At 42.2% G+C, this 25,208-nt stretch overlaps 1 protein-coding gene and 1 long non-coding RNA gene across 2 annotated transcripts in view; one reads left to right on the top strand and one right to left on the bottom strand.

Annotated features, from left to right (window-relative positions):
• The first annotated feature begins 27 nt into the window (after window positions 1–27).
• On the top strand, window positions 28–12,237 carry LOC116858434. The gene is made up of 3 exons (XR_004380914.1): window positions 28–239; window positions 3,346–3,521; window positions 11,939–12,237. It is a non-coding gene; the product is annotated as an uncharacterized LOC116858434 (long non-coding RNA).
• TADA2A (transcriptional adaptor 2A) overlaps window positions 10,698–25,208 on the bottom strand; it is a 51,307-nt gene continuing 36,796 nt past the window's right edge. The window contains exons 10-16 of the mRNA XM_032843228.1: window positions 24,848–24,891; window positions 21,561–21,671; window positions 19,570–19,641; window positions 16,537–16,669; window positions 15,305–15,348; window positions 13,166–13,239; window positions 10,698–11,821 (exon numbers count right to left, since the gene is read on the bottom strand). Coding sequence (XP_032699119.1) covers window positions 11,636–11,821; window positions 13,166–13,239; window positions 15,305–15,348; window positions 16,537–16,669; window positions 19,570–19,641; window positions 21,561–21,671; window positions 24,848–24,891 — 664 coding nt within the window. The 3' untranslated portion in view covers window positions 10,698–11,635. The remainder of the gene's footprint in view (window positions 11,822–13,165; window positions 13,240–15,304; window positions 15,349–16,536; window positions 16,670–19,569; window positions 19,642–21,560; window positions 21,672–24,847; window positions 24,892–25,208) is intronic.

A 25,208-nucleotide genomic window follows, 5' to 3' on the forward strand; every position in this document is an offset into this window, starting at 1 on the left:
CGTGCGCACTGCCCCGTTCACCGCCGAGCGAAGCCGCGGGGCGCACCCCCTACTCTTCTGGGCGCCCCTCGGGCCGGCGCCCCTGGAGTCTCCTCATGTGTTTGACAATATACGACCCCTCTCGTCGCCACTTCAGCGTTGGGGCTGAGGCGCAGGGGTGGCGTTACTGGGGTACTTTCTGGACGCGAGAGGGTTAAAGGCAAGGCGACAATACAAATATAAAAGGTGTGAAGACTGCAGTAAGTGACTAATCACCGCCTCTCACCCCACCCCCGCCTTATATCCAGCACGGGAGAGCCCAGGAGTTGGGACCAAAGAGTAAAGGGAAAATAAACCTCATGGCAACTGTTGGGTGAATTTGCTTTGGGCAGGGTACAGGCAGTTTCTAGTAACTCTGGGAGGCTAGTTCTTCCGAGACGCCAAAGTAGCTACAGATACGGCCATCTTCTGCCGGCCCCGAGACCGCCGACCCACCACCCTACCCCGCAGGTGCCCTCGGACTTTCAAAACAGCGGATCCACAAACCGTGCCTCCCAGGTAGTGCTGCAGCGTGTCCGAAGCCCAGGCTGAACCCATGAATTCGTGGAGGGCTTATTTGCTGTATCACTGTGAGGGGCTTTTCAAATTTAGGTTTGCCCATCTGTAACATGAGTAGATGCGAACGGACTTTTTTCAGCACGACCTGCCCTGGCAGGTGAGGGGAGGTATACAGGACTTCCTCTGCAGTGAGTCAGACACCTAGGAGTCCTGACCACGCCCAGCCCCTTTACTCACCAGCCCCCGCTCCCCGCTCCTCACCGTTGTAAATCGTTGACATCGAACTGCTGAACAATCTAAACAGTAGTCCTAAGTTTGGGGGGTGGGGGTGGGACGCGGTGGGAGCGGGTGGAAAGGCTTTACATCTCCCCAGTATCTTCAACCAAAAGCTTCGAGGCTTTTTCATGCTCTTCCTGATCTCTGACGGGATTCAGAGTCATCCCGTGGGTGCAGGGATGTCTAAAAGTTCTGTTTCCCAGACAAAAATATAACATGAAGGCATTTTAGTGATAATCGTATGGTAGCTAAAAAGGCCTGGACTGGAGAGATTTATTTTTGCTTTCATTAAAGAGGAGAGTTAAAGCTTTAAAATTCGGCAAAATTAATCTTTCGGCAAGGGAACAAAAGAGAATCCGATTCAAGAAAAAACACTAGTTCAAATCTTGCTGGGAAAGGCATTTTTCCAGCACTAAAGTGCTCCACCATCAATTTGTCTAGTGACTTATTTTGACATGTGAATACCGAAATAGCAAAATCTCTAATAGAAACGATCGTATGCAGCTTCGTTTCTCCCCCCACAGACCTTCCTTCAGTCAATTCAATGACTCAGCAACACAAATAGATACATTCCTCTTCGGATTCAAGCTTGTTTGTTACACAAAGCAGGTTTCCAGTATAGCTCTGGTTAATAACAAGGAGTTGGGCATTTTCACGCATTATAGGAAATAAGTCTACCCTAAGAATCATCCTTATCAGTGAAAAGGAGGGAGGAAGGCAGGCTAAAATAGAGTTTGTGTTGAGTGTGATGTATGTGCAAAGATCTAGAGATGGAAAGTAGAAAGAAGTGCTAAAGTCAGTAAGACCATTTAGTGATTACATATATGCCTGTGGGCAGGATGTGCTTTACACCTTTAAGTGCAGGCTGACCTATGCCTGTACAAAAATGCAATTTGAAAGTGTTACCTTCTAGACTGTCCAGTAGAATTGGGGTGATAGAAATGTTCTGTATCTGCACTGTCCCACACAGTAGCCTCTAGCCTCACGTGGCGTCTGAGCACTTGAAATGTGGCTCTAGTGCATCTGAGACACTGGATTTTTTATTTAATTAATTTTAATAAATTTAAATAGCCACATGAGGCTAGTGACTGCCTTACTGGACAGCACATTACTAGACTGTACACAGATATTTTTATAAAACTATGTTATATGTAGATACATCTTAGAGGCCATCTGCTACAAAAGTAGGACTTGTCTATGCCCAGCGAAGGGGTGGTTGATCCTGACTACGTCTGAATGAACAAGCAGTGCCTGATCTGATTAGATGCAGTAAGTAGAGGGTAGAAACTTCTACTCTGCTTGGCTTCTCAAGTCTGCTTTTCCAAAAATGTTCTCCCTAATTGCCTGGGCAATGCCTTAGATTAGGCTAATCGGACCTTTATGAGTCCCTTAGAAAGAACAGTTGCATCTTCCATTCGTATCATTGCCTCTGGTTAACAAATTGGCAACAGCTTTCATGTATCTGTCAGCACCGGGGAATAGCTGTGATCAAGGCTCCCCTGATCTACAGAAGTTTGCAGAAGTCTGATTTCCGGATGCCATCAGGTCCCAAGGCTCACAGATGTTTCGAACACCTGCTTGCTAATGCTCCTAATTCCAGAGTATATACTACTGATTACTATAAAAATGCAAATCCCCTAAAGAAGTAAATCTTTATTGTCCTTTGACATGTTGGAGAAGAGCAGTGGACACCAGGTATCTGGGGGGAAAAAAAAAAACTATAAATAAGGAGAAGATTAAGAAGATTAAGAACTAGGAGGATGGATGACCCAGAACACACATTTTCTTGGGGGCACCTGGGTGGCTCAGTCAGTTTTGAGTCTGCCTTCAGTTCAGGTCATGATCCCAGGGTCCTGGGATTGAGTTCTGCATCAGGCTTTCTGCTCTGCGGGGAGCCTGCTTCTCCCTCTGCCGCTCCCCCTGCTTGTGCTCTCTTGCTCTTCCTCTGTCAAATAAATAGAATCATTAAACACACACACACACACACATACAATTTTATCTACTACAGAATTTGCTGAAGGCTTGTGTTATTTTGTAAGATGTAAGATAACACCTTATATGGCTATCATAAGGATTAACTAATTGTATTACATGTAGAATATTCCAAGCTTTTATTTTTAGTTTTCATCATTCTCATAAAATATTATTTTTCCATTAATAAGGAAATGCCACATTACCAAAAAAAAAAAGAGAGAAAGCATCACCCATAATTTTACAACCTTACCAAAACAACAGTTAGCAACTTTTCTTTCTGGTCTTTTTTCTATACATGATTTTTTAGTTTTATTTATATAGTTACAATAGTGTATGTACAGTTTTGTAGCCTGACTTCAAGCTTCTTGAGGTAGGCATTATATAAGGGAATATTACAACATACCCATGATAACTAGGTCATTTAATATGTGTCTGAAATTTTCTGCCCTTAATTCAGCCCTGGAGCAGTGACAGCGATGCACAGTGATGAGAATTCCAAAGAAACGTCCTTGAAAAAGGCACATTTGCCTGTTTTAACATTTGCTCTTTGTCCTTGAGGTCTTACTGTCCCTCTGTGAGACTTTAGCATAGCATGAATTGTGTGGTAATGGAAAATCAAACGCTGTTCATACCTGCCTGGAGTTGCATGAAAATATCAAAGTTTTGATGGGAAGGAAAAAAGAAAGGAGGTGCCAGGTGTGTTATCCCACTTCTTTTTCATCATACTAAGTCAGGTAGGTATTATCAACCACACGTTAGACATGAGGGATTAAGAAACTTGCCCAAGGTTGCATTATTATTAAGTAGCAGAACAAGAATTAGCACTCAGGTCTTTCTAACACACTGGGGCAGGTAACAAGAAAGCATGTAAATGTCAATAAGGAAAAGAAAGGAGTTTTAGCAACTTTTTTTTTTTTTTAAGATTTTATTTATTTATTTATTTACTTATTTGACAGACGGAGATCACAAGCAGGCAGAGAGGCAGGCAGAGAGAGAAAGGAGGAAGCAGGCCCCCTGCTGAGCAGAGAGCCCGATGCGGGGCTCAATCCCAGGAACCTGGGATCATGACCTGAGCCGAAGGCAGAGGCTTAACCCACTGAGCCACCCAGGCACCCCGTTTTAGCAACTTTTTAAAAAGATGTATATATTTATTTGAAAGCATGCACACATGAGTTGGGGAGGGGCAAAAGGCGAAGAAGAGAGGGACAGGGAATCCAGCAGACTCCTTGATGTGTGTGGAGCCTGATGTGGGGCTCCATCCCAGAACCCTGAGATCATGACCCAGACTGAAATTAAGAGTCGGGGATGCTTAACTGACTGAGCCACCCAGGTGCCCCGAGGGGTTTAAAAATTTTTTTACAACCAGAATATATTCATATAGTTCTTTTTTTTTTTTTTTTTAAGGATTTTTTTTATTTATTTGAGAGAGAGAGAGAGAGCATGAGAAGGGGTAGGGTCAGAGGGAGAAGCAGACTCCTGCCGAGCAGGGAGCCCAATGTGGGACTCGATCCCAAGACTCTAGGATCATGACCTGAGCCGAAGGCAGTTACTTAACCAACTGAGCCACCCAGGTGCCCCATTCATATAGTTCTTTAAGAATTTTTTGTTTTTAAAGAAAACTTTAAGGAAGGGTAAATGAAGAAATAAAATATTTCCCAAGAGTGAGTTAATCACCTCTGGTAGTAAAAATACCAGAACTGCTAAGAGATCCACTTTTTTTTTTTTTTAGATATTTTATTTTTTTTATTATGTTATATTGGGCAGTATATAGTACATCATTTTTTGGTGTAGTGTTCAGTGATTCATCAGTTGTGTATAACACCCAGTGCTCATCACCACACGTGCCCTCCTGAATGCCCATCACCTGGTTACCCCATCCCCCTCCCTTCTGTAACCCTGAGTTTGGTTCGAGTCCAGAGTCTCTCATGGTTTGTCTCCCTCTCCAATTTCTTCCCATTTTTCCCTCCCTTCCCCTGTGTCCTCCACACTGTTCCTTATGTTCCATATATGAGTGAAACCATACGATAATTGTCTTTCTTTACTTATTTCACTTACATCACTCAGCATAATCCTCTCCAGTTCCATTCATGTCGATGCAAATGGTGGGTATTTATCCTTTCATGACTGAGTAATATTCCCTTGTATATATGAACCACATCTTCTCTATCCACTCATCTGTTGAAGGGCATGTCAGTTCCTTCAACAGCTTGGCTATCATGGACATTGCTGCTATGAACATTGGAGTGCATGTACATCTGGGGTAATGAATGCCATTCTGCATAATTACTACAACATCAAAGACAAAAAAAACCTGATCCCACTCAAGGGGAGTAAACATCCATGTCAACTCAAGAGCTTGAAGACTTCCCCTCTAGTTATAAATTGGTACTTAGGCTGAGCCTTTGACTTTGTAAATGAAAGAGTGGAATGTAAATGGGGCAGGGGAGAGCAGAGGTTCCCAGATTGGTTAAAAGGCTCTATCTAACCTACTATGTTGTTCACCAGCTCTCTGCTTTGTCAAATAGTAGCAAATCTCTGTTACAGGAAGTTGGACACCTCAATTCTTCACCAGACCTAAGATACACACACTATAGTTGCAAACATATCTTGACAGCAAAGTGTGTCCCTAGAGCCCTGGAGCAATGTGTGGTTACATCCTGGATGCAAATCAGGGGTATCCCCTTTCACTGGAAAGCCTTTAAGCTCCAACGCCTATATCCACCCCATCTTGCCACATCTGCTGGAAATCCATGGCTTGCTTTTATCCCTCTCCTAGTTTCCATGGAGACCCAACAGTTTACTTTTCCCCCCAACTCTAAGCCATGGTTATTTTTAACTGTAAAACTCTGAGCCAGGTCACAGCTGGGATCTGGAAGATGCAATGACGTCTATAGCCACCCTTCTCTCCCACAGACGCCTTCTTTTCTGCAGTTGCTGGGGGCGGAGGCACTCCTGGGAGATTTTGCTCTCAAAAGCAGTTTGCTTTGCATCATGAAGTTCAGCCTATGCTGACTTCGATCTGACAGGTGTCCTGAATCTTGAAACCATGCACGCCCAAAACAAGGCAAAGATTTTCGTGGGGTTGGGGAGGAGGGCTGCCAGGTAAGCTTGACGTTGCTGTCACAAATCTGTGGTTAAAGCTTAGGTAAATACCCTCTGGTAAAAATATATAAGAGTGCTCTCCTCTGGGGAAAAATAAGGGCTCTGGTTCCTGTCCCCAGTAGAGTGGCTTTTTCTGCTGTGGCGCCCCCCTGGTTAAAAAGAGGCTCCTGAACAGGATACTGTATGGAAAAACAGTTCTACCTCTCCAAAGCAGGCAGCAAATTCCCATGGGGACAGGGTTGCAACCCTGCTGCTCCCTCCCCCTCTATGGAGAATTCAGATCAGTCCACCCACTCCTCAGGCCCCTGGTACTTGGAAGCTAGTGTCTTCATGGTATTTCTGAACTCTTCAATCCTTTTCAGTATTTTTTTTTTGGCGGGGGGAGCTATTAAATGGCCCTGGAAATTACCCTTCTCATCTTAGACAACATTCTAAGATTGAAAATGGGCATAAAACCTAAGACACTTAGCCCCAATTCAGTATGGTTTTTTTTTTTTTTTTTTTTTAAGATTTTATTTATTTGACGGAGATCACAAGTAGGCAGAACAGCAGGGGGGGGGGGGGGGGGGAGTAGGCAGGCTCCCTGCTGAACAAAGAGCCCGATGCAGAGCTTGATCCCAGGATCCTGAGATCATGACCTGAACCTGAAGGCAGAGGCCCAATCCACTGAGCCACTCAGGTACCCCCCCCCCCCCAATTCAGTATGTTTCCTCACAGGACACACTGACTGGGAACATTAAAAAATTAAGCACCAGTGCACCTGGGTGGCTCAGTGGGTTAGCGTCTGCCTTCGGCTCAGGCCATGATTCTGGCTGGGGTCCTGGGATCAAGTCCCACATTAGGTTCCTGCTTAGCAGGGAGTCTGCTTCTCCCTCTCCTCTCTTTGTCAGATAAGTAAATAAAATCTTTAAAATTAAGCTTCCCAGTGCAGGTTCCATTAATTTTTTATCTCTTAAAATAATACACTTTTATGTTTTTAAGGAATTCCCTAAATGAGGGGTGATCCTAGGGGAAAATCCAAATCGGGAGTTATCTATTGTTTAATGGGAGAAAAGAGGTTAGGTCATTGCAAACAATTTCAGAAACAAGAGTATATACTTGGCAGATAGCTCTCCAAGGAGAAAAGAGAGACGCATTGGAAGTGTGATGACTTGGTACTTGGCTGTCAGTTCACTGAGGAAGGGTGATAAGATGACAGCATTTCAACATTTTTACTTTGATTAATAAAGTGCTGGTTTCTTTTTTTTTTTTTTTTAAGATTTTATTTATTTGTCACAGAGAGAGAGAATGAGAGAGAGAGCAAAGCAAGGGGAGTGGGAGAGGGAGAAGCAGACTCCCTGCTGAGCAGAGGGCCCAATGCAGGGGTAGATCCTAGGACCCGGGGATCATGACCTCAGCCGAAGGCAGATGCTTAACTCACTGAGCCCCCCAGGGACCCCTAAAGCCCTGGTTTCTTAAAACAACTATGAGGTCTCCTCCTTTCCATATTTCCTAAGATGCTACTTCTGTTGAACACAACTCTGGCCCAGGGCAGGATTATTAGCAAGCTTCCACTTGGAGGCTTTCTACCCTGGAAGACCTCAGGGGAAACCAGAACAAGCCAGAAAAAGTGTTGCTTGGTTAAGAATGAGAGATTAATTCAACCAAATAATTAGTGTGGTGCCACAGAAATCCACCTCCTGTGCTCCAAAGTAGAAAACAAGTGCCTCAGCCTTAATTATACAGTCCTGAAAGACACTGAACAAGTCTGGGCTGGCAAAGGTTAACTATAGGGCTTGCAAAAAAGACAAAGGGAAGTACATCTATTTAAAAAAAAGGGTTTTTTTGTAACTCTGTTTTGGGTTTAAACCTTTTGATGGTCACTTTCTGGATTTTTATCTCAACTTCCTCATTATTCCTGCTCCTAACAGGAAAGAGGGCCCAGTACACAATACATACCAAGCAAGTAACTCATCGTGACAAAGGACTTTTAATGTCAGATGTAAGACAGTCACCCTTCCTTTAAATACCTGTCTCTTGACTTGTAAGCCTGGTCAGTCAAATCAAAGAGCAGTTGATACTCTTATCATGGCACATCTCAACTGACAGAAGCCGAGGCAACTGGCAAAACTGAACCAAAAAAAAAAAAAAAAAAAAAAAAAAAAAAAAAATTCCCATTAGTTTTAGAAACTGGCCTTCCCAGCTTGTCTCAAATGATTCACCTGTCCCCACCTCCCAGCTCCCAACACCTTAAAAGCAGGAAACTAAGTTCTGGTGCATACTTCACGGATAGGCCACTTAGGTTCCAAAATACTCATTAAATACTCAAGTACTGTTCTCCCAAATTAAGTGCCTATGTCAGCATGCCCATTACTATCCTATCCAGGCTGCTTTGACCCTGTTGGGCAATCAGAGATCCTGCTCCATCTCACATCGCACTCAGAAGAGGTGGTTATTGGGTCTGATTGAAGAGGAAGTCTTTGTTTTTACACAAGTCTACAGGAATGGCTGTGTCCCTTTCTGGAGGTCAGGGAGAAGCGAACCACATCTGGCTAAGCACACTGGAAAGGAAAGCAAACTTCAAGATCAGTACTTCCAGAACCAAACTTTAATTTTTAGATAAATTCAGACAAATGAAAAAGCAGGTACATAGGCGTTGTGGGAAAGCTTTTTTTGTTAACAGTAATACAGTGTGTATCTGGAAGGTACTGACAAAGACATCGTTCAAAATTGACGGACAATATTCCAGGATGCTGTCTAGAACCAGTACCACTCTCTCGCCCAGAGTTAAGTGGAAGAGTGTTCCAGATGAGTTTTTCCAAGCTTCTCTTTACAACTTGGGTCTCTGATCCTTTACACTGGAGATTTTAGTTCTCTTATTACCTATCTGCATAGTTCCTAAAGCTGGAATGACTCACCAACTGGAATTTTGTTGTTGATCAATGTCATTGGTCTTCGCTCCTTTCTGGCTAACCACAAGCTGGTTTCATGACTCAAAACTAGGAAGCCTGTCCTCACCTCTCAGCAAGGACTGGTTAGTTAGCTGAGTTTACATTTAATTGGGGGGTGGTGGTGCAGAGGGGGTATTGTAAACAAAAGGATGAAAACTGGAACCCAAAAAGAGATAAACCATGGAGTTAGTTGGTCTCCACACAGTCTAGATCTTTGAGCATGGAAAGGGTCATGACATGGGAAGAAATTTGATCTCTATTTCCCACCCCTGGCAGAGAAGGACATACCTAAAATCCCAGCAGAAACCTTTAATTTTAAATTGCAATAAAATCCCTGACAGCAAAAAGTACTCAAGTCACTGAACTTGAGTAAATGCCCCCTCTTCAGAATATGGACTAAAAGAGACCTCGATTAATATAGGTGGTTAATAGTGAACTCTGTCCAGCAGCAAAGGGGAAGGATGGAATATACTTGTAAGGCCCTTGCTAGCTCTGAATTTTGAGTAACAAGATGGGCCTCCTTTGGTGGTAAGAACACGGAAAGAAATAATGTACTTATACCAGCCACGTCAAGTATCAGCAAGTGATTTTCTATTTTAAGCGCAAAAAGATGGCAACTCAGTGACTGAAGAGTATCCCTTACCCAAAATATGACCTGTTCTCTGAGAAAGCTACCAGGGAGTCTAGGTCATAAATTTTGTACAGTTGGGCTTGCTACAATAATAATTCTACTTCCTAAAATCTAGTCATTTGAAATTATAGCCTTATCTTTTTTTAAGATTTTATTTATTTAAATGTCAGAGAGAGAGTGAGCTTGAGAGGGAATACAAGCAGAGGGAGGGGCAGAGGGAGAGGGAGAAGCAGGCCTCCCACTGAGCACGGAGCCCGTTGTGGGGCTCGATGCCAGGACCCTGGGATCATGACCTGAGCCGAAGGCAGACGCTTAACGACTGAGCCAACCAGGCGCCCCTACAGCCTTATTTTTCTCTGTTTTCAACCATGCCATTTTCCTCATCAAATCTAGATCCCCACCCCCATCATCTTTTTCGGAGTTTGGCTGGTTCCAAGGTTTCTATCAGACTGTCCTCCCATCCTCCCACTCCTAACTACCCCAGCTGCCCTCTGTGTCCTCGCCAACTAAACCTTTTGGCATCGTTTTCCTCACTCCCACTGCTGCCTCCACATCATCCTCCACCCACTATGTCTGCAACAGTCTCCCACTTCCATCTGCCACTTTCTCTCTCTCTCCTCTCAATCCTATCATTGCCTAAAGAGCTCACCTCTCCCAGGGAGCCTTCCTTAATCAAGACTAAGGACTTTGGAGACTATCAGAGACACCACCTAACCTTGGTGTCTAATGCATCCCCGATTTTTAGAACAGCAATTACCATTCAGGAACAAGAGACAATTCCTTTATAACCAAATAGGGGTGATGATGATGGCAGAGCCCGTTTTCTGAGAGATATAACAATGCAAAGAGAAGACAGAATTTCCACAAGCCACCTCTTTTCAAGGTTGAAGTCTTTTATTCTAATTCCCTCAGATCCTAAGAGTTTCCTTTTCATCTGCAACTGCCAGATAAGCATGCTTATTTACAGGAGTCAAAAAGTTTGAGCAAATACTTCCAACAAAGCATATGATACTTGAATTAGATATGTTGGATGCTGAAAGAACTGAAGAATCATTCAGCTACTGGAGGTAATTTGTTGCAGATTCTGAAGTTATTTCTACAAACAACTTTGCTTCTAACAGAAATGGGATAATCATGACTCCACGTTTGGCTTCTTGTTTTGTGGAAAGGTTTGAGGATCAAGTTTCAGATGTGGTGGGGTTACTCACCCTCGTACCTAGTGAGTCCCATATATGAAACTGCTTTACTTTTGTTTTAAAAGTAGCTTTTATTGAAGGCTAGCCTGTCACCACTGAGAAATTAGGGTTCAGGTCTCAATCCAAGCAAAGCCGAGGTTAGCTGTGTCATCTCCATCTCAGGGGCCTGGAATCCTGGGAAACTCAGGGCAAGAACAGGGTGACGCCAGGACACACGTTAGCAGAGACAGTGCAGCGTGATGAGGCGGGCATTCAACACCCTAAGTGTGCTTTAGTTACCAGAATACTTGACACACCCACAAATTAAGTAGCAAAACATTTTAATCCATTAATTCTAAAAATAACAGAGACATTTTATATCCGGTGCCACCTCCTCAAAAGTCTACTGCTCATTAGACAGACTGCAAAGTACAAAGCCAGACGTTAAAAGGGAAAGATGTAGTTTGGACAAGACCATCACGGAGAGATTTTTTTCCTCCCATTTGCTCATAAACATTAAGTCGTCAGCTTAAAAAATCCTCAGAAGGGAAGAGAAAGCTTTCTCATGCTCTATAACCTTTCTCTTTATTTTAGATCTTTCTGTAATGTTTGAAAGCAAAACATAATCAGAAAACCAGCCTCCCAAGTACAAAGATCTGAGCTGGACTCCTGGGACCACAGCCTGGTTCAGTTCTATTTCCACCGACACTCTGATGGGAGGTACTATGGTTCTTGTTTTAGTTACAAGAGGTGTTGGGAATAAAGGCCCACTCACATTTAATAATAGCTTATCTAGCACATAACTCTGCAGCACAACACCAACAACAGGAGTGGTTTAAAGCAGGGTGGAGAAGAAAGGAGATATTAATACAACGTAAGGTTCCCTTTGTCCTTCCTCTCTTTTTACAATGAGAATTCAGCTCAGCAACAAAACGCTCCAGAGGGCCCGTGCTGTCCTTCGGCCCACCGCATTCCAAACTTGTGATTTCTGATCCCAGGCCCTCAGAGCCTCAGGCTTTAGTGATGTATCCTTCTCGGATGAGGAAATCATAGATTTTTCGGGTTTTGTTCACATCTATCTTGATGAGTGCTCTTGCCTGCGCCAGTCTCAAGCCTCCTTGCTTGTTACATTCGTTCAACAGAGCAGATTTGTATTCTAAATAGGCTCCTGGGACCAACCTCACCATCTGACAGAGCTGCAAGACACGGCAAATTTAATAAACATTAACATCTGTCATTCTCGTAATTTAATCCAGTAGGTATAGCCAAAATAAAATTTCAAAAAAGTGACATCAACCTCCAACTATTTATAGGAGCTGCTGGGTGGCTGGACCACATTCCATTTAGTCTCTTCCTTGGAGAGAATCCTCCCTCACGACAGACACTTAGGAAGAAAAAGCTAGAGTCTAATGCTGGGAGCGACTTCAGCACGTGTCAGCCGGCTCACCTACGTCTGTCAAGGAGCACAAGTATGTGTCCTGAGGAGCAGCCTGGGTCCACACAGCTCTCGGCCCAGCACATTCCAACACAGCCAGTCAGGGAAGAGCCATAGGGCACAGTAGGGGCGGGGGTACAGATACTTGGATTCCCAAGCGTGAATCACATTATTTTTAGTATCGGCATAAAGCACTGGTCCCTGATTTTGTGATTACATTTCCTACTTTGAAGGAGGAGACAGAGACCTTGCAAAGAGGCTACTTCAGCTGCTAAAAATCTAGAAAGCTGGCTCAGTCCCAGCTCCCCTGCCGTGGCACTCCAGGGCAATGAGCAGTGAGAGGTCACTGCTTGTGGGTAAGGATAAAACTGATTGAAACTCCAGGCCATTCAATACTTGACTCAGAAAGGCCTGTGACCTTCTTCAGCAATGCTGAACTAGTACATACACTCCTCTCCATTCCCAAACTAATCTTTACTGTTCCTGTGGCTGAAATCAAAGACTAACAAGCCTACTCCAAGACTCCCCTTACTATCTGACCTGAATTAATGATATGGAGTGGCAGATGGGGAGACTGATCTTGGGAACGGTAAAAGGAGTGCATGAGAAACAGAAGATGGTTCCCCTTTTGGAATGGACTTCATAGGTAGGCACATTTTTTTGAAAATGCTTGAGGGTGACTCCTTTGAGGCTGGCTTTAAACTTTTGAGACAGCCAAAAGTAATATGAAGATAAGTCTGATGATTTTAGTGGAAAAGAAAAGTAGGTCATAGCATTTTTAATCAAAATTAGTCTTTGACTCTATGTGATGATGAAGTCTCTCCTTTATGGCTACATACATGCTGTGGGGACAATCTTTTATGTGATGGTTATAGTGATGGAGTAAGTGTAGAGTAGAGCTCATCAAAGTGGCCATTCCAACAGGAAATAACCATTTTCATATATGAGTTGAGTTATTTGAGGTTTATAAACAATTTCATTCATATGAAGCCCTCAGTACAGTATCTGATACACGGTAATGCTCAGTAAATGACAGCTGCCGTTACTAGGATTTATGTATCATCAATCCCACTCTTTCTCCTCTAGCTCTCCGTCATTTTGTTACCTCCTTTTCTTTTTCATTCAGCTTCTCTGTGCCAGGAAGGCCAGTGAGGTTCAAGGGTGGTGCACTTCGTCGACCTACAGACAGAGAAAAAGGTATGCATTTCATAGGAGTGACAATTCCTCAGGTATGGAGTAACACAGTCCACTGCGGCCAGGCCAGTAAGATACAAGGTCATGATGTCCATCTCTAAGAAATCTCTACCCGTCACCTCAGGCCTCAATCTAGCTGGCAACATGGGCACCCCAATGATCACCTGAAAATACAAGTGGTAATTCCCGTGCCCTTTGCTCTGCTAAAATATACAATCACACATACCCTAGCAACCCAGGTGCTACTCTTTCCAACCCAGTAAGATGCTAAATTCTAAAGCCCAGATGTCACCCAGTGAAGAAAGGTCATATGCTGCCCGCCCCGATGGCTAATGAATGGAAATAACAACTCCACAGGAGAGACACTTCCCAGGCCTCAGCACTCTGCCAGGAGCTCGAGGCAAACACGGTAATTAACCAAGTACCATTTGCCTTCAGATCAAAGGCAGACTGTTAGGCCAGCAAAAGGCCCTTGTTATTTATTATGTGAGGGAATATCTGTTCCTTCCAAAGAAGCCCTGTTTACCTGAAAGACCCGCACAAAGGAACAATGAGCCATTATAGGGCAAACCAGAAGCTGGGGTGAACTCACATACTGAGAAAGAAACCCAAGTATGAGGTCACTACCTAGGATGGAAAGTTTCATGTGCAAAATTTTTTGCTTTTGTTTTGAATACATAATTGGAATTAATGTCCAGCTGGGAGATAAGTGGGCTAAGTTAGGCAAAAGAAAATGTGGGATAACATATCAACAAGTTTTATGGGGGCTGCCTTTTAGGAGGTGGGGAGAAATAGGGGCTGTTATAGGCCACTCTGAGAGAAAACAGGCTTCTCTGCAGTTTCGACAAGGGGATAAGAGCCTCTCCATAACCAACAGGCTTAGCCTTCCCCTAAATGCTCAAAAAGGGAGACTAAATTCATTTGGTACCTCACCAAAGTTACTGCAGGCTAGATTGAAATTAATCATCCAGGCTTTCTACTTTGCACTGCCTTAGGAGCAATGGAGAGCATGAAGAGGAACAAGGGGTCTCCCAACCTAAATACAGGGGGTGAGGAAGCCTAACACCAGCCTAGGAAGCAACAAAGAATAACTGAGTACAGGTGGTTCAAAAACGCAAATACCAAATTATTAATTATCACTGCACTGTATTTTTATTTGTATCTCTGTATTTAGATTCAGAGGGCAGGCTTAGAAGTAAGAAACTTGTAAAATAAAATTTGGATTTAGCTATCCTGACTACTCTCTAAAAGACTCTCTTTTCTCTTTTAAGTATTAAGAAAAAATCACCTGAAACAAAGGAATCAATTTTTTTTTTTTTAAAGTAGTCCTAAAGAAGCCTTTTCTACACTCTGTCTAGGTCCTGAATCCGAGAGATTTTAAATGGGATCACAAGGTCTATTGTTTCAAGCTTCCGAAGAATAGTAAAACTGCAAACGGGTCATCTTTTTCACTAGTCCAGTCTCTACAGGGGCATGGTCTGTATGTTCTGATACAGGAATGTGGCTGATGGAGCAGGGGTGAATAATAACAAGAGAACTGGCAAAAAAACACCACAATTTGGATCGGAGCTCTATAAATCATATCACCTCAAAGTGCACTGAGGATTAGCAGATAACATATGACTTAAGCTTGCTCTGAAAACTAACCTCAAAATAGAGGACATACCCAAAGAGGTAAAGATAACAAACAGAAATACCTCATAGCTCCAATTTATAAAGAAATCCTTGTGTTTCTGCTCAGGATACAAAAACTTTAACTAATCTGTGAGACAAATCTCAAAATCGTGGTAAAGTAATTGCTCGTGAACACTGGTAAATACAGAAATCACCCCTCTGGAGCTCCTTCTTCCCCCGTTCTGTACTCAAACCCAGAAGATAATCCCTATCTGGCCATGAAGATTCTGAAAGCTTGATGTTTATAAATTGGGATAACACTTACTTACCTCTCTGCCTGAGCACCCTGCTTCCACAAGGGGTAAGAGACTACTGCATGAATCCCTATAATGAAAACTTCACAATCAAGACTTGCTCCAGCCTGAAAAAGAATTACCTGAATTTGAAGCCATCGGAATAGAAGGGCTCAGGCCAGAATCACTAAAACAAAGAAGAGGAATTTAACTTAAGTCACACCAAAGAAGGCAATTTTCAAAAGCCTGTGTGGGCCTGGGTACCATTTATCAGGTTGGTTACTTTATTTATTTAAAAAAATTTTTTTTTAATATTTGAGGGCCATCTGGGTGGTTCAGTCAGTTAAGCAGCTGCCTTCGGCTCAGGTCATGATCCCAGGGTCCTGGGACTGAGTCCTGCTTGGGGCTATCTGCTTGGCCAGGAGCCTGCTTCTCCCTCTCCCTCTGCTTATGTGCTCTCTTTCCCTTTTTTTTTTTTTTTTTTAAAGATTTTATTTATTTATCTGACAGAGAGAGAGGTTACAAGTAGGCAGGGAGGCAGGCAGAGAAAAAGGGGGAAGCAGGCTCCCTGCTGAGCAGAGAGCCTGATGACCTGAGCTGAAGGCAGAGGCTTAACCCACTGAGCCACCCAGGCACCCTATGTTCTCTCTCTTTGAAAGATAAAGTCTTAAAAAAAAAAAAAAAAAACAAAAAAAAAAAAGTTTTTTTTTGTTTTTTTTTTTTTTAATTTGAGAGAGAGCACAAGAACAAGCATGAGCAGGGGAGAAGCAGATAGAGAGGGAGAGGCAGACTTCCCTGCTGAGCAAGGAGCCCAATGTGGGACTCGATCCCAGGGTCCTGGGAGCCAAAGGTAGCCACTTAACTGACTGAGCCACCTAGGCGCCTCAGGTTGGTTACTTTAAAGGGATGCAGAGATAGACGGTACTGTTTTACAGCATATCCCACTATACTAACCAGGAAGGGTGATCTGTTCTATGGGGTGTAAGAAATCGCCTGGATTTGTTAAGAAGAGCTCTTAGTCTGGAACATCATGAAGACTAATCATGGGGAAAGGACAGGGACATGATTTGCCAATGGAAATCATTCCAATAGACAATGGGGTGGAAAGAAGAGGCATGGTGGAGGAATTTACTATTTTTAAAAAGAAGATCAAAGTAGCAAAGTAGGATTCTAGGAGGCCAGCTATGTTTCTCAAAACTATCAGTATTGCAGTGTTTCTGAGACAGATGGCTAAGATTAGAATTCTGAGTTTTTCTAGTTACCCAATTATTACTACTTTGCCACGTGGGTAGGGTACCCATGGAAATATCTGAAACTACACATAAAAGCCAGAGCACCCGAGAAGCCGCTCCTGCTCTCTGGACTAAGCACTCACATGTCGGCTTGCCGACGGAGCCACTGCTGGCAAGCACTGCTGTCCTGGATGTACTGGAGCACCTCAGAGAGCATGGTGCGCTTAAGGCGCTCCTCCTCCCGCGTCTTCTTGAGGTGGTCATAGGTTCGGGCACCTGAAGGTGGAGAAAGAACGTGACTGCAATAACAACACAGCAGAACTAACTGAAAGGCTTTCTAACCAACCAGCAAACAGTTCGCCATTTTGGGGTTTCTTTTGCAATACTGCTTCCAGGGCGCCTGGGTGGCTCAGTCGGTTGAGCATCTGACTCTTGCTTCTGGCTCAGGTTATGATCTCAGGGCTGTGAGCAAGCCCTGTGTGGGGCTCTGCACTCCGTGGGGAGTCCGCTTGAGATTCTCTCCCTCTCCCGTAGCAGCCTCCCAAAATAAATAAAATTTTAAGAAAAAAAAAATACAAGATTGCTTCCACAGTTATTTTTTCTTTTTTAAAAGATTTATTTATGTATGTATGTGTTTATTTATTTTTAAAGATTTATTTGAGAGAGTGTGCTAGCAAGAGAGAGAAGGAACAGGGGGAGCAGCAGGCAGAGGGAGAAGCAGGCTCCCCGCTGAGCAGGAAACCTGACGTGGGGCTCGATCCCAGGGCTCTGAAGGCAGACACTTAACCAACTGAGCCGCCTAGAGGTCCCTACTTATTTGTTTTTTTTTAAAGATTTCTTTATTTAAGAGAAAGAGAGAGAGAGAGAGTGAGTGAGCATGAGCAGGGAGAGAAGCAGAGGGAGAGATCTCAAGCAGACTCCACGCTGAGCACAGAAGGACACCAGGCTTGATCCCAAGACTGTAAGATCATGACCTGGGCCGAAACCAAGAGTTGGACCTTAACTGACTAAACCACCCAAGTACCCCTATTTATTTATTTCAGAGAGAGGGAGAGATCATGGACAGGGGGTGGGGTGGGGAGAAAGAATCTCAAGCAGAGTCTGTGCTGAGTAGGGAGCCCAACACAGGGTTCGATCTCATGACCCTGAGCTCATGATCCAAGCCAAAGCCAAAAGTTGGATACTCAACTGAGCCACCCAGGTGCTCCCCATAATTTTTTTTTTTTTTTTTTTTTTTTTTATTTATTTGACAGAGAGATCACAAGTAGATGGAGAGGCAGGCAGAGAGAGAGAGAGAGAGAGGGAAGCAGGCTCCCTGCTGAGCAGAGAGCCCGATGCGGGACTCGATCCCAGGACCCTGAGATCATGACCTGAGCCGAAGGCAGCGGCTTAACCCACTGAGCCACCCAGGCGCCCCCATAATTATTTTTTTTAAGAACAACGTGATTTCCTTTAGTTTGAAATCACTTTTTTGATAAGAAATAATTAATATTTTTATTCTCTTCCTAGCTTTAAGAAATTTGGAGGCATGGGGTGCCTGGGTGGCTCAGTGGGTTAAAGCCTCTGCCTTCAGCTCGGGTCATATGTCCTGGGATCGAGCCCCGCATCGGGTTCTCTGCTCAGCAGTGAGCCTGCTTCCTCTCTCTCTGCCTGCCTCTCTGCCTGCTTGTGATCTCTGTCAAATAAATAAATAAAATCTTAAAAAAAAAAAAAAAGAAAGAAAGAAATTTGGAGGCAAAATCTCCCCAAACAGAAAAATACAAAGAAAGTAAGAGTCACTTATATTTCCACCCCCCCAAAGATAACTAACTTCAATATGGTCATATTTGTTTCCTGTTCTTTTTTCTACATTTTTTCAAAGTTACAAGTGCTATACGCATACACTCTTCTTTAAAAACCAATTAAAATGACAAACAAAGTAAGTCCTCATTGACTAGTGCAATTCCTTTCCCCTCTTTCCCAGATGCAACCAATAGCAGGTAATCAAAACCTGGTATCAGTGTCTTGTTAAACAAAGGTTGTATGGTGTTTTCTACACATTAACGAAGATGTACAGATTCCAAAGTAACTACAGCAGGGAGTTTTAAGCCATGTTCATAAAGCTCCAGGATTCCATGAAAATATCTCAAGGGTTCCTGTGAAGAGCAAAGATATCACCATGTACACCAGGTGGTCCTGGGTTCTATACGGGACCTGCACCAACAGGCTTCAAAGTAGTTCCACTTTCCTCTTATTTACAGACCAGGGCTCTACATAAAATTTCATTTTGAAATGGTTTCCATCATTAAAAATAAAGAACCATTACGCTAGGCTGAACTTACACCCCACAAGACTACTTCTCATGGGTAGTGGGTGATAGCTTTCAAGCAACAGGAGGGAATATTCAAGATCTTTCCAATAAAACAAAAGAAACTGTCATTTATTGAGCATTTACTGTGGGCCAGGTACTGGGCTGTTTTCATGCATTATCTCTAATTTAATCTTCTTAACTAACTCTAAGAGATGTGGAAAATTGAAACCCAAACAGAATTACAAATGTGATAAACAGGAGAGCCAGAATCTAAACCCAACCTGCGCAAGTTTAGACCTCAAGCTCTTAACTACTATAACACACTGCCTTCCCTTATGTCCTGGCTCTATTATACATATCTCTTCAACCATATCAAACCTTATTTCTTCATTATATGGAAATAACACTAAGTTTGTTATGAGAATCAATGATACCATCCATGTGAAGTGCTTGGCATAGGGCCTGGTGTATGGTAAACTGCTGCTATTTCGAGGTTGGCTGTTATTAATTATTATTACTACCTCAAGTAACTGGGATGTAAGCACGTAGAGCCATTTGAAGCTTGGTTAATACAAATGATCAGGCCATGCACCACAAAATTTTGGAAGGCTGATGCTAAAAATTAGAATACAAAAATCCTTTTTTTTTAGAGGCCACAGCAGATTCTCGAATCTAAAGCAGTACCTCTCTCTCTCGTGTCATCACTTTTATTATCATGGCATTTACAAGGATTAAACAGACAAGACTTCACTTGAAAGATCAAACACTTACTCCAAAAAGGGAAAGCTTATTTAAAAAAAATCCACATGGTCTCAAACAGAGACTTCCTCTATGTGTTTAGAAGACACCTGCCCCCTGATCCAATGTGTAGCTTAAGCATACTTACTACAAAAATTGGTAATGCCTGCTGTCCTGTATTCCTGGAGCCTCTTGATTTCCCTTCGGAGTTCAAATTCCACTGTTTATCCCAAGAAGAAATGAAGGAGAAAAGTTGGGAAAACAAAATAATCATCAATGAGCACTCTGCTATTGAATATTTTCAGTAATTCTGCCTTATATAAAAGACTGGGCAATTCCATTTGAAGAATCCTGTATATTTGTAATGTCTCATTAGAAATTTTACCCAAGAGCTGAGAAAAACAAGCTAGCCATCTTTTGGCTGCCATCCCCAACTGGAAAAAGCAGCTGGAACTGTCTCCCAGAAAACATAGAGTGAACCAGCTGAGTTCATTTAGCTACAGAAGTAACAAATATAATTTTTTTAAACAACTAAGCTTCCCCACTCTATTTATCCTCTATTAACAGGTCTATCCACATAACCAAATTCTTTTATAAAACGTGCCTCTGCTATTACTTGATGTGGTCCTTTTGGAGGCAAAGGACAAAAGCTCTGTGCTTAAGTCCCAGATAGTTTCTCTACAGCTTTTCTCCTATAGGAACAAAAGAGCATTGTTTTCCATAAACCAAAGATTTCTGCCTCCTCCGAGCACATAGCTCAGGTTGCAACTGCTTGAGTTATTATGTGATAGAACATTCGAATTTGAGCGCTTTGAAAAAAAGGATGAAGGAAGAGCCTGAACAATCCATGGGGTGTAGTTCTTTGGAATGACACCGAAACCGAGGATGGCACTAACTGGGACAGGAAGTAAAAGATCAGTCACCAGTACAAACCACATGAAGAATGCCAACCAAACAGGGCGCTTGATGAGGACAACCAACCTGGCTCAGAGAAATGCCTACAATGCCATGCAAGAAATATTTGCATGATGAGAACAGGGTGAGAGCCTTGGTAAAGCATTTTCCCAGAACTAAACTTGAGGGTCAAGTACATAAAACTTGTGATGAAAGGTGCAGCTTAAGCTATCCAGTCCAGATTACTGTAAAGTGTAGGCCTCACTGCCTTAACAACTTCAATTTTTTTGTTGTGAAAAATCAAATGGTAATTGGGTAGAGGTCTCTCGGAAAGCCAGGCAAAAGAATGGTGGAAGTACTGGGGAGCCTGGCTGGCTTGGTCCATAGAGCATGGGACTCTTGATTGTGGGGTCGTGAGTTCAAGACCCACACTGGGGCGGCTTGAATTTAATTCCTTAACTCCTTAAGGAATTAAAAATATACATATTTAAAAAAAAAAGAGAGAGAGAGAGAGAGAATGATGGGGGCACCTGGGTGGCTCAGATGGTTGAGCGTCTGACTTCGGCTCAGGTCATGATCTCCAGGTCCTGGAACTGAGTCCCACATCAGGTTCCTAACTCAGCAGGGAGTCTGCTTTTCCCTCTCCATCTGCCCCTCCCCACTGCTTGTGCATTCTCTCCCTCAAATGAATATATAAAATCTTTAAAAAAAAATTAAAAAAAAAAAAAGAGAGAGAATGATGGAAGTACTATCTCCATGAGTCATCCAACTCTGTCCCCATTTTAAAAACTAGTTTTAATACTAAAATATTTATGAACAAAATTATCTGATGTCTGGGATTTGCTTCAAAATAATCCAGCTGAGGGTGAGAGAAGAGGGGGTGATAAAAATGAAATAGGATTGGCTATGTGTTAATTGATGAAGCTGGGTGATGGATACACAGGGATTCATTATACTATTATCTCCATCTTTGTATATATTTGAAAACTCCTATAATTTACATATAAAGTGGGGGAAGAAACTACTAAACTACTGCTTTGGTGGGAAAAAAGAAAGCTACTAGCCTTTTTAGCCTCTTCTGTCCACCCCCAAAGTCCCAAATCTAGTTAATTGTAATAAAGGGGAAGAAAAGATAAAAATATCCATTTATTTATTTATAGAACCCACCTAAAACATACCATTATCCTTCCTATTTACATGAACACACACACACAAATACTTGCGCAAGGCTTAAAAAGCACCTACGTGCATGGCTTTCAATGAACTTGTCGTGCTCCACTGGCCCCACTATCCTCGCAAATCGCCTCATTGTTTCGTAAAGGTCTTGGACTTCCTTGGGATACCGCCGTTCCATTACTACAGTGAAAACAAAGCACAACCATGCCATAGAGAATATAAAAATCTCTAAGTTCTCTACCCTTCTCTTATAAGAAGTAAATTGGAAGGAACCATTCCTAACCTCACATGACTGATTTACCCATGACAGGAAGCAAACAGGAAAGCCAAGAATGCAAAACACTAATCCTAAAGATAAAGAGTATCACAGTGACTATCACATAGGGATGTTGTTCTCCCAAGACCATCTGCATCACCAAACACACTGGTGATGATAACATAATCACCTCCATACCTCAGGCTTATCATCTGTACAGGGGCAGGGACTGTTGGCAGTTAACGGGAAAGACGATTAAAGGCAGATTATGTATTCTTAGGAACAGTGTTGGGCAAAATTTCTAGTATTAACTTCTGCAGGAAAACAAGGAAAATGCAGACACAATAATCCATCTAGAAGAGGTAGACTAGCCTAGAAAAAAATGTGTGATAGCTTTCCTGACCCACGAGAAATGTCCCTACCAACAGAGCCTCAAGTGAAGCATTTACTTCTTCACTTTCTATCAGGGCCATTTTGCCTTCCTCCAAACTAAGTATCACAACTAAATTTACTACTAATGGAATTATATTTGGATAACTATCATCCATCTAAATGGTCACATACACAGGGTAGCCACAATCAGTAACTCTGAGGATTACTAATGACCCAATTTCTACTAAAAAGTGGCATCGGCAAAGGAGATAAGGAGTAAAACCTGTCAAGAGTACGTGGTAGGCTGGAGTAGCCAGAACTGCTACTTGGTCATTTCAGTCAGATGGACTAGGCTGAAACTAGGTGAGTAGACGAGCTAAAGTAACTAAGCCAGCTCTGCTCACTTCTGGACTATAGATACAAGCTTTGCATTATGACAGCTATTTAAATTAAGTCCTCTCGGGCGCCTGGGTGGCTCAGTGGGTTAAAGTCTCTGCCTTTGGCTCGGGTCATCAGCCCAGAGTCCTGGGATCGAGCCCCACGTCGGGCTCTCTGCTCAGCGGGGAGCCTGCTTCCCTTCTCTCTGCCTGCCTCTGCCTACTTGTGATCTCTGTCAAATAAATAAATAAAATATTAAATAAATAAATAAATTAATTAATTAATTAAGTCCTCTCTTCAGCTCAATCTCCTCTCTTGAGGGAGACATTCTTATCCACAAATTCCAGGTGCTGACCTGACGGGCAGCCACAGACTCATTATTTTTGCTACCAGCCCCCCCAAAAACCAAACCAAAACAAAAACACCCTACATGGATAGTACAGAAGAATTAGGAGTAAAAACTTTAAATTTGGTGTAAAAAACCCCTCTGCCTACAATATTAAGGTCACATACACTCAGTATAATGGCAATTGAAACCTCTGACACCACACTATGAAGCAACAGGGCCTCCTCTCAGCTCTTACGCACAAAATACAATTAAAGTAATCAGGCTAAACTCACTTCTGTTTACCAGCTGAGAACAGAATTTATATGAGTCAGGGTCTACTATGAGTAAAGGTCAAAACACTACTGACCAATTACTGAAAGCCCAGGCATTCGGACACAGGAACCCACTACTGTGGCTACCAGAATATGACCAATAATTGTCTATAGAAAGGGCAATGGAAATCTGATCCTAAGTTATTTTCACAAACCCATAGTCCTCAATGAAGGATGAGGTTAAACACGCAATCTCATCCATTGCTAGAAGGAATATAAATTTATACAACCATCTTTTGGAAAACAATCTGGCAGTGCAGGTCAAGCATTTTTATTTTATTTATTTATTTATTTTTTAATTTTTATTTTTTTTAAAGATTTTATTTATTTGACAGATCACAAGTAGGCAGAGAGGCAGGCAGAGAGAGAGGAGGAAGCAGGCTCCCTGCCGAGCAGAGAGCCAGATGCGGGGCTCGATCCCAGGACCCCGGGACCACGACCCGAGCCCAAGGCAGAGGCTTTAACCCACTGAGCCACCCAGGCTCCCCAGGTCAAGCATTTTTAATGATCACATTCTTTGACCTAATAATGACCACTTCTGGGAACCTACCTTAAAAAAATTTCTAAATATATATAAAGATTTATTCACAAACTCATCACAGGATTATAATGATTCAAAAAATTAAAAATAAGCTAAATAATAATAAAAGTTTAGCATATTATATACTTATTCACATACATACAACATACTACATAACTATTAAGAGGGACATCTTCAAAACACCACAATCACTTGAAAAAGAGTATCAGAAAGTGAAAAAAATATGTAACATACTTATTTATGATCATAACTGTATTAAAAAACACTTAACCCGTGACTGGCTAAAATGAACCCTACAATGGCACAGTGTCAAGCTCTATAAGATTCTATCAACTAGGAGGAGAAGCACATGTGACATACAAGTATTATAACATTTCTATATAAATATTGTAATCATTATGAGATCATCATTCTTATTTGCTGAATAAACTCTGCATCACAGAAGAAGAAAAAGTACAGGGCCTTTTTCTGCTCAGCCCAGATATCTCCAATATTTAAAATAGTAAGGTCAAAGTGTGCATGCACTTAGAAGTCATTATAGTTTTACTATCACCATCATACAATACTAGATGTCTTATGCAAAATAATGGTTGCTTTTCCCATAAAAATGTTCAACAACCTGATGATCAAGGTTATGTTAACATATAGTTCCTACCCAGTTCCAGAAAATGATCCATTAATATTCATGCTGCAATTACTATACTACTTTAAAAAAAAGGAATTATCATATAAGTGCTGATGATACATTAATGGTTCTGAACTCTTACTATGTAACAAAATTGCCTTGAAGATTTTCTAAAAATGCTCTTGCACTCTCAGAGATTCTGACTATTAGTCTCGGGTGATACCCAGGCCATCAGAATTTTTTTAAAGCTTCCAATATGATATGCTGGTGCACCAAGCTGGCTCAGTTGGTAGCGCATGTGACTCCTGATCTCAGGTTCATGTGTTCAAGCCCCGTACTGTGTGTGGAGATTACCAAAAAACAAAAAACAAAAAACAAAAAAAAAAAAAGAAAAGAAAAGAAAGCTACCTACGTGAATGCTAATATACAACTTGGATTAAGAACTACTGCCATAAATGATTTGTTGAAGACTGTTTAATAATGCTGGAAGAAATTCTAAAATAAAGAAAGCAGCTAATACTTACACTGAAACTTTCTAAGGTTGATTAATCCATGGTCTCTTATAATTCTAGGATGAAAACCACAATAATGTATATTATAATTAGTTCCACATCTAATAATGTCTCCCACATGCAGCTTTTATTACACATCTGAAACACTACGAGGCAGAATACTAAGGTTCAAAGACATCACTCCCCACAAAGTTCTAGAGGGTAGTGAGTCTGCTAACACAATTTTAGGCTTTCAAAGATCATTTATTTTTCCTCCCCTTGAACATGGCTCCCAGTAACTATTTGCTGGATGAATGAATGAGCACTCAAAAATACTGAAAACATGTCTATATCTTGGAATGAAACAGAAGGGAATCTGTGTCTGTGTCATAAG

This window comes from Lontra canadensis, unplaced genomic scaffold (genome assembly GCF_010015895.1).
Source record: "Lontra canadensis isolate GAN:19392208 unplaced genomic scaffold, GSC_riverotter_1.0 scaffold137, whole genome shotgun sequence".
In the NCBI taxonomy this organism is placed as follows: domain Eukaryota; kingdom Metazoa; phylum Chordata; class Mammalia; order Carnivora; family Mustelidae; genus Lontra; species Lontra canadensis.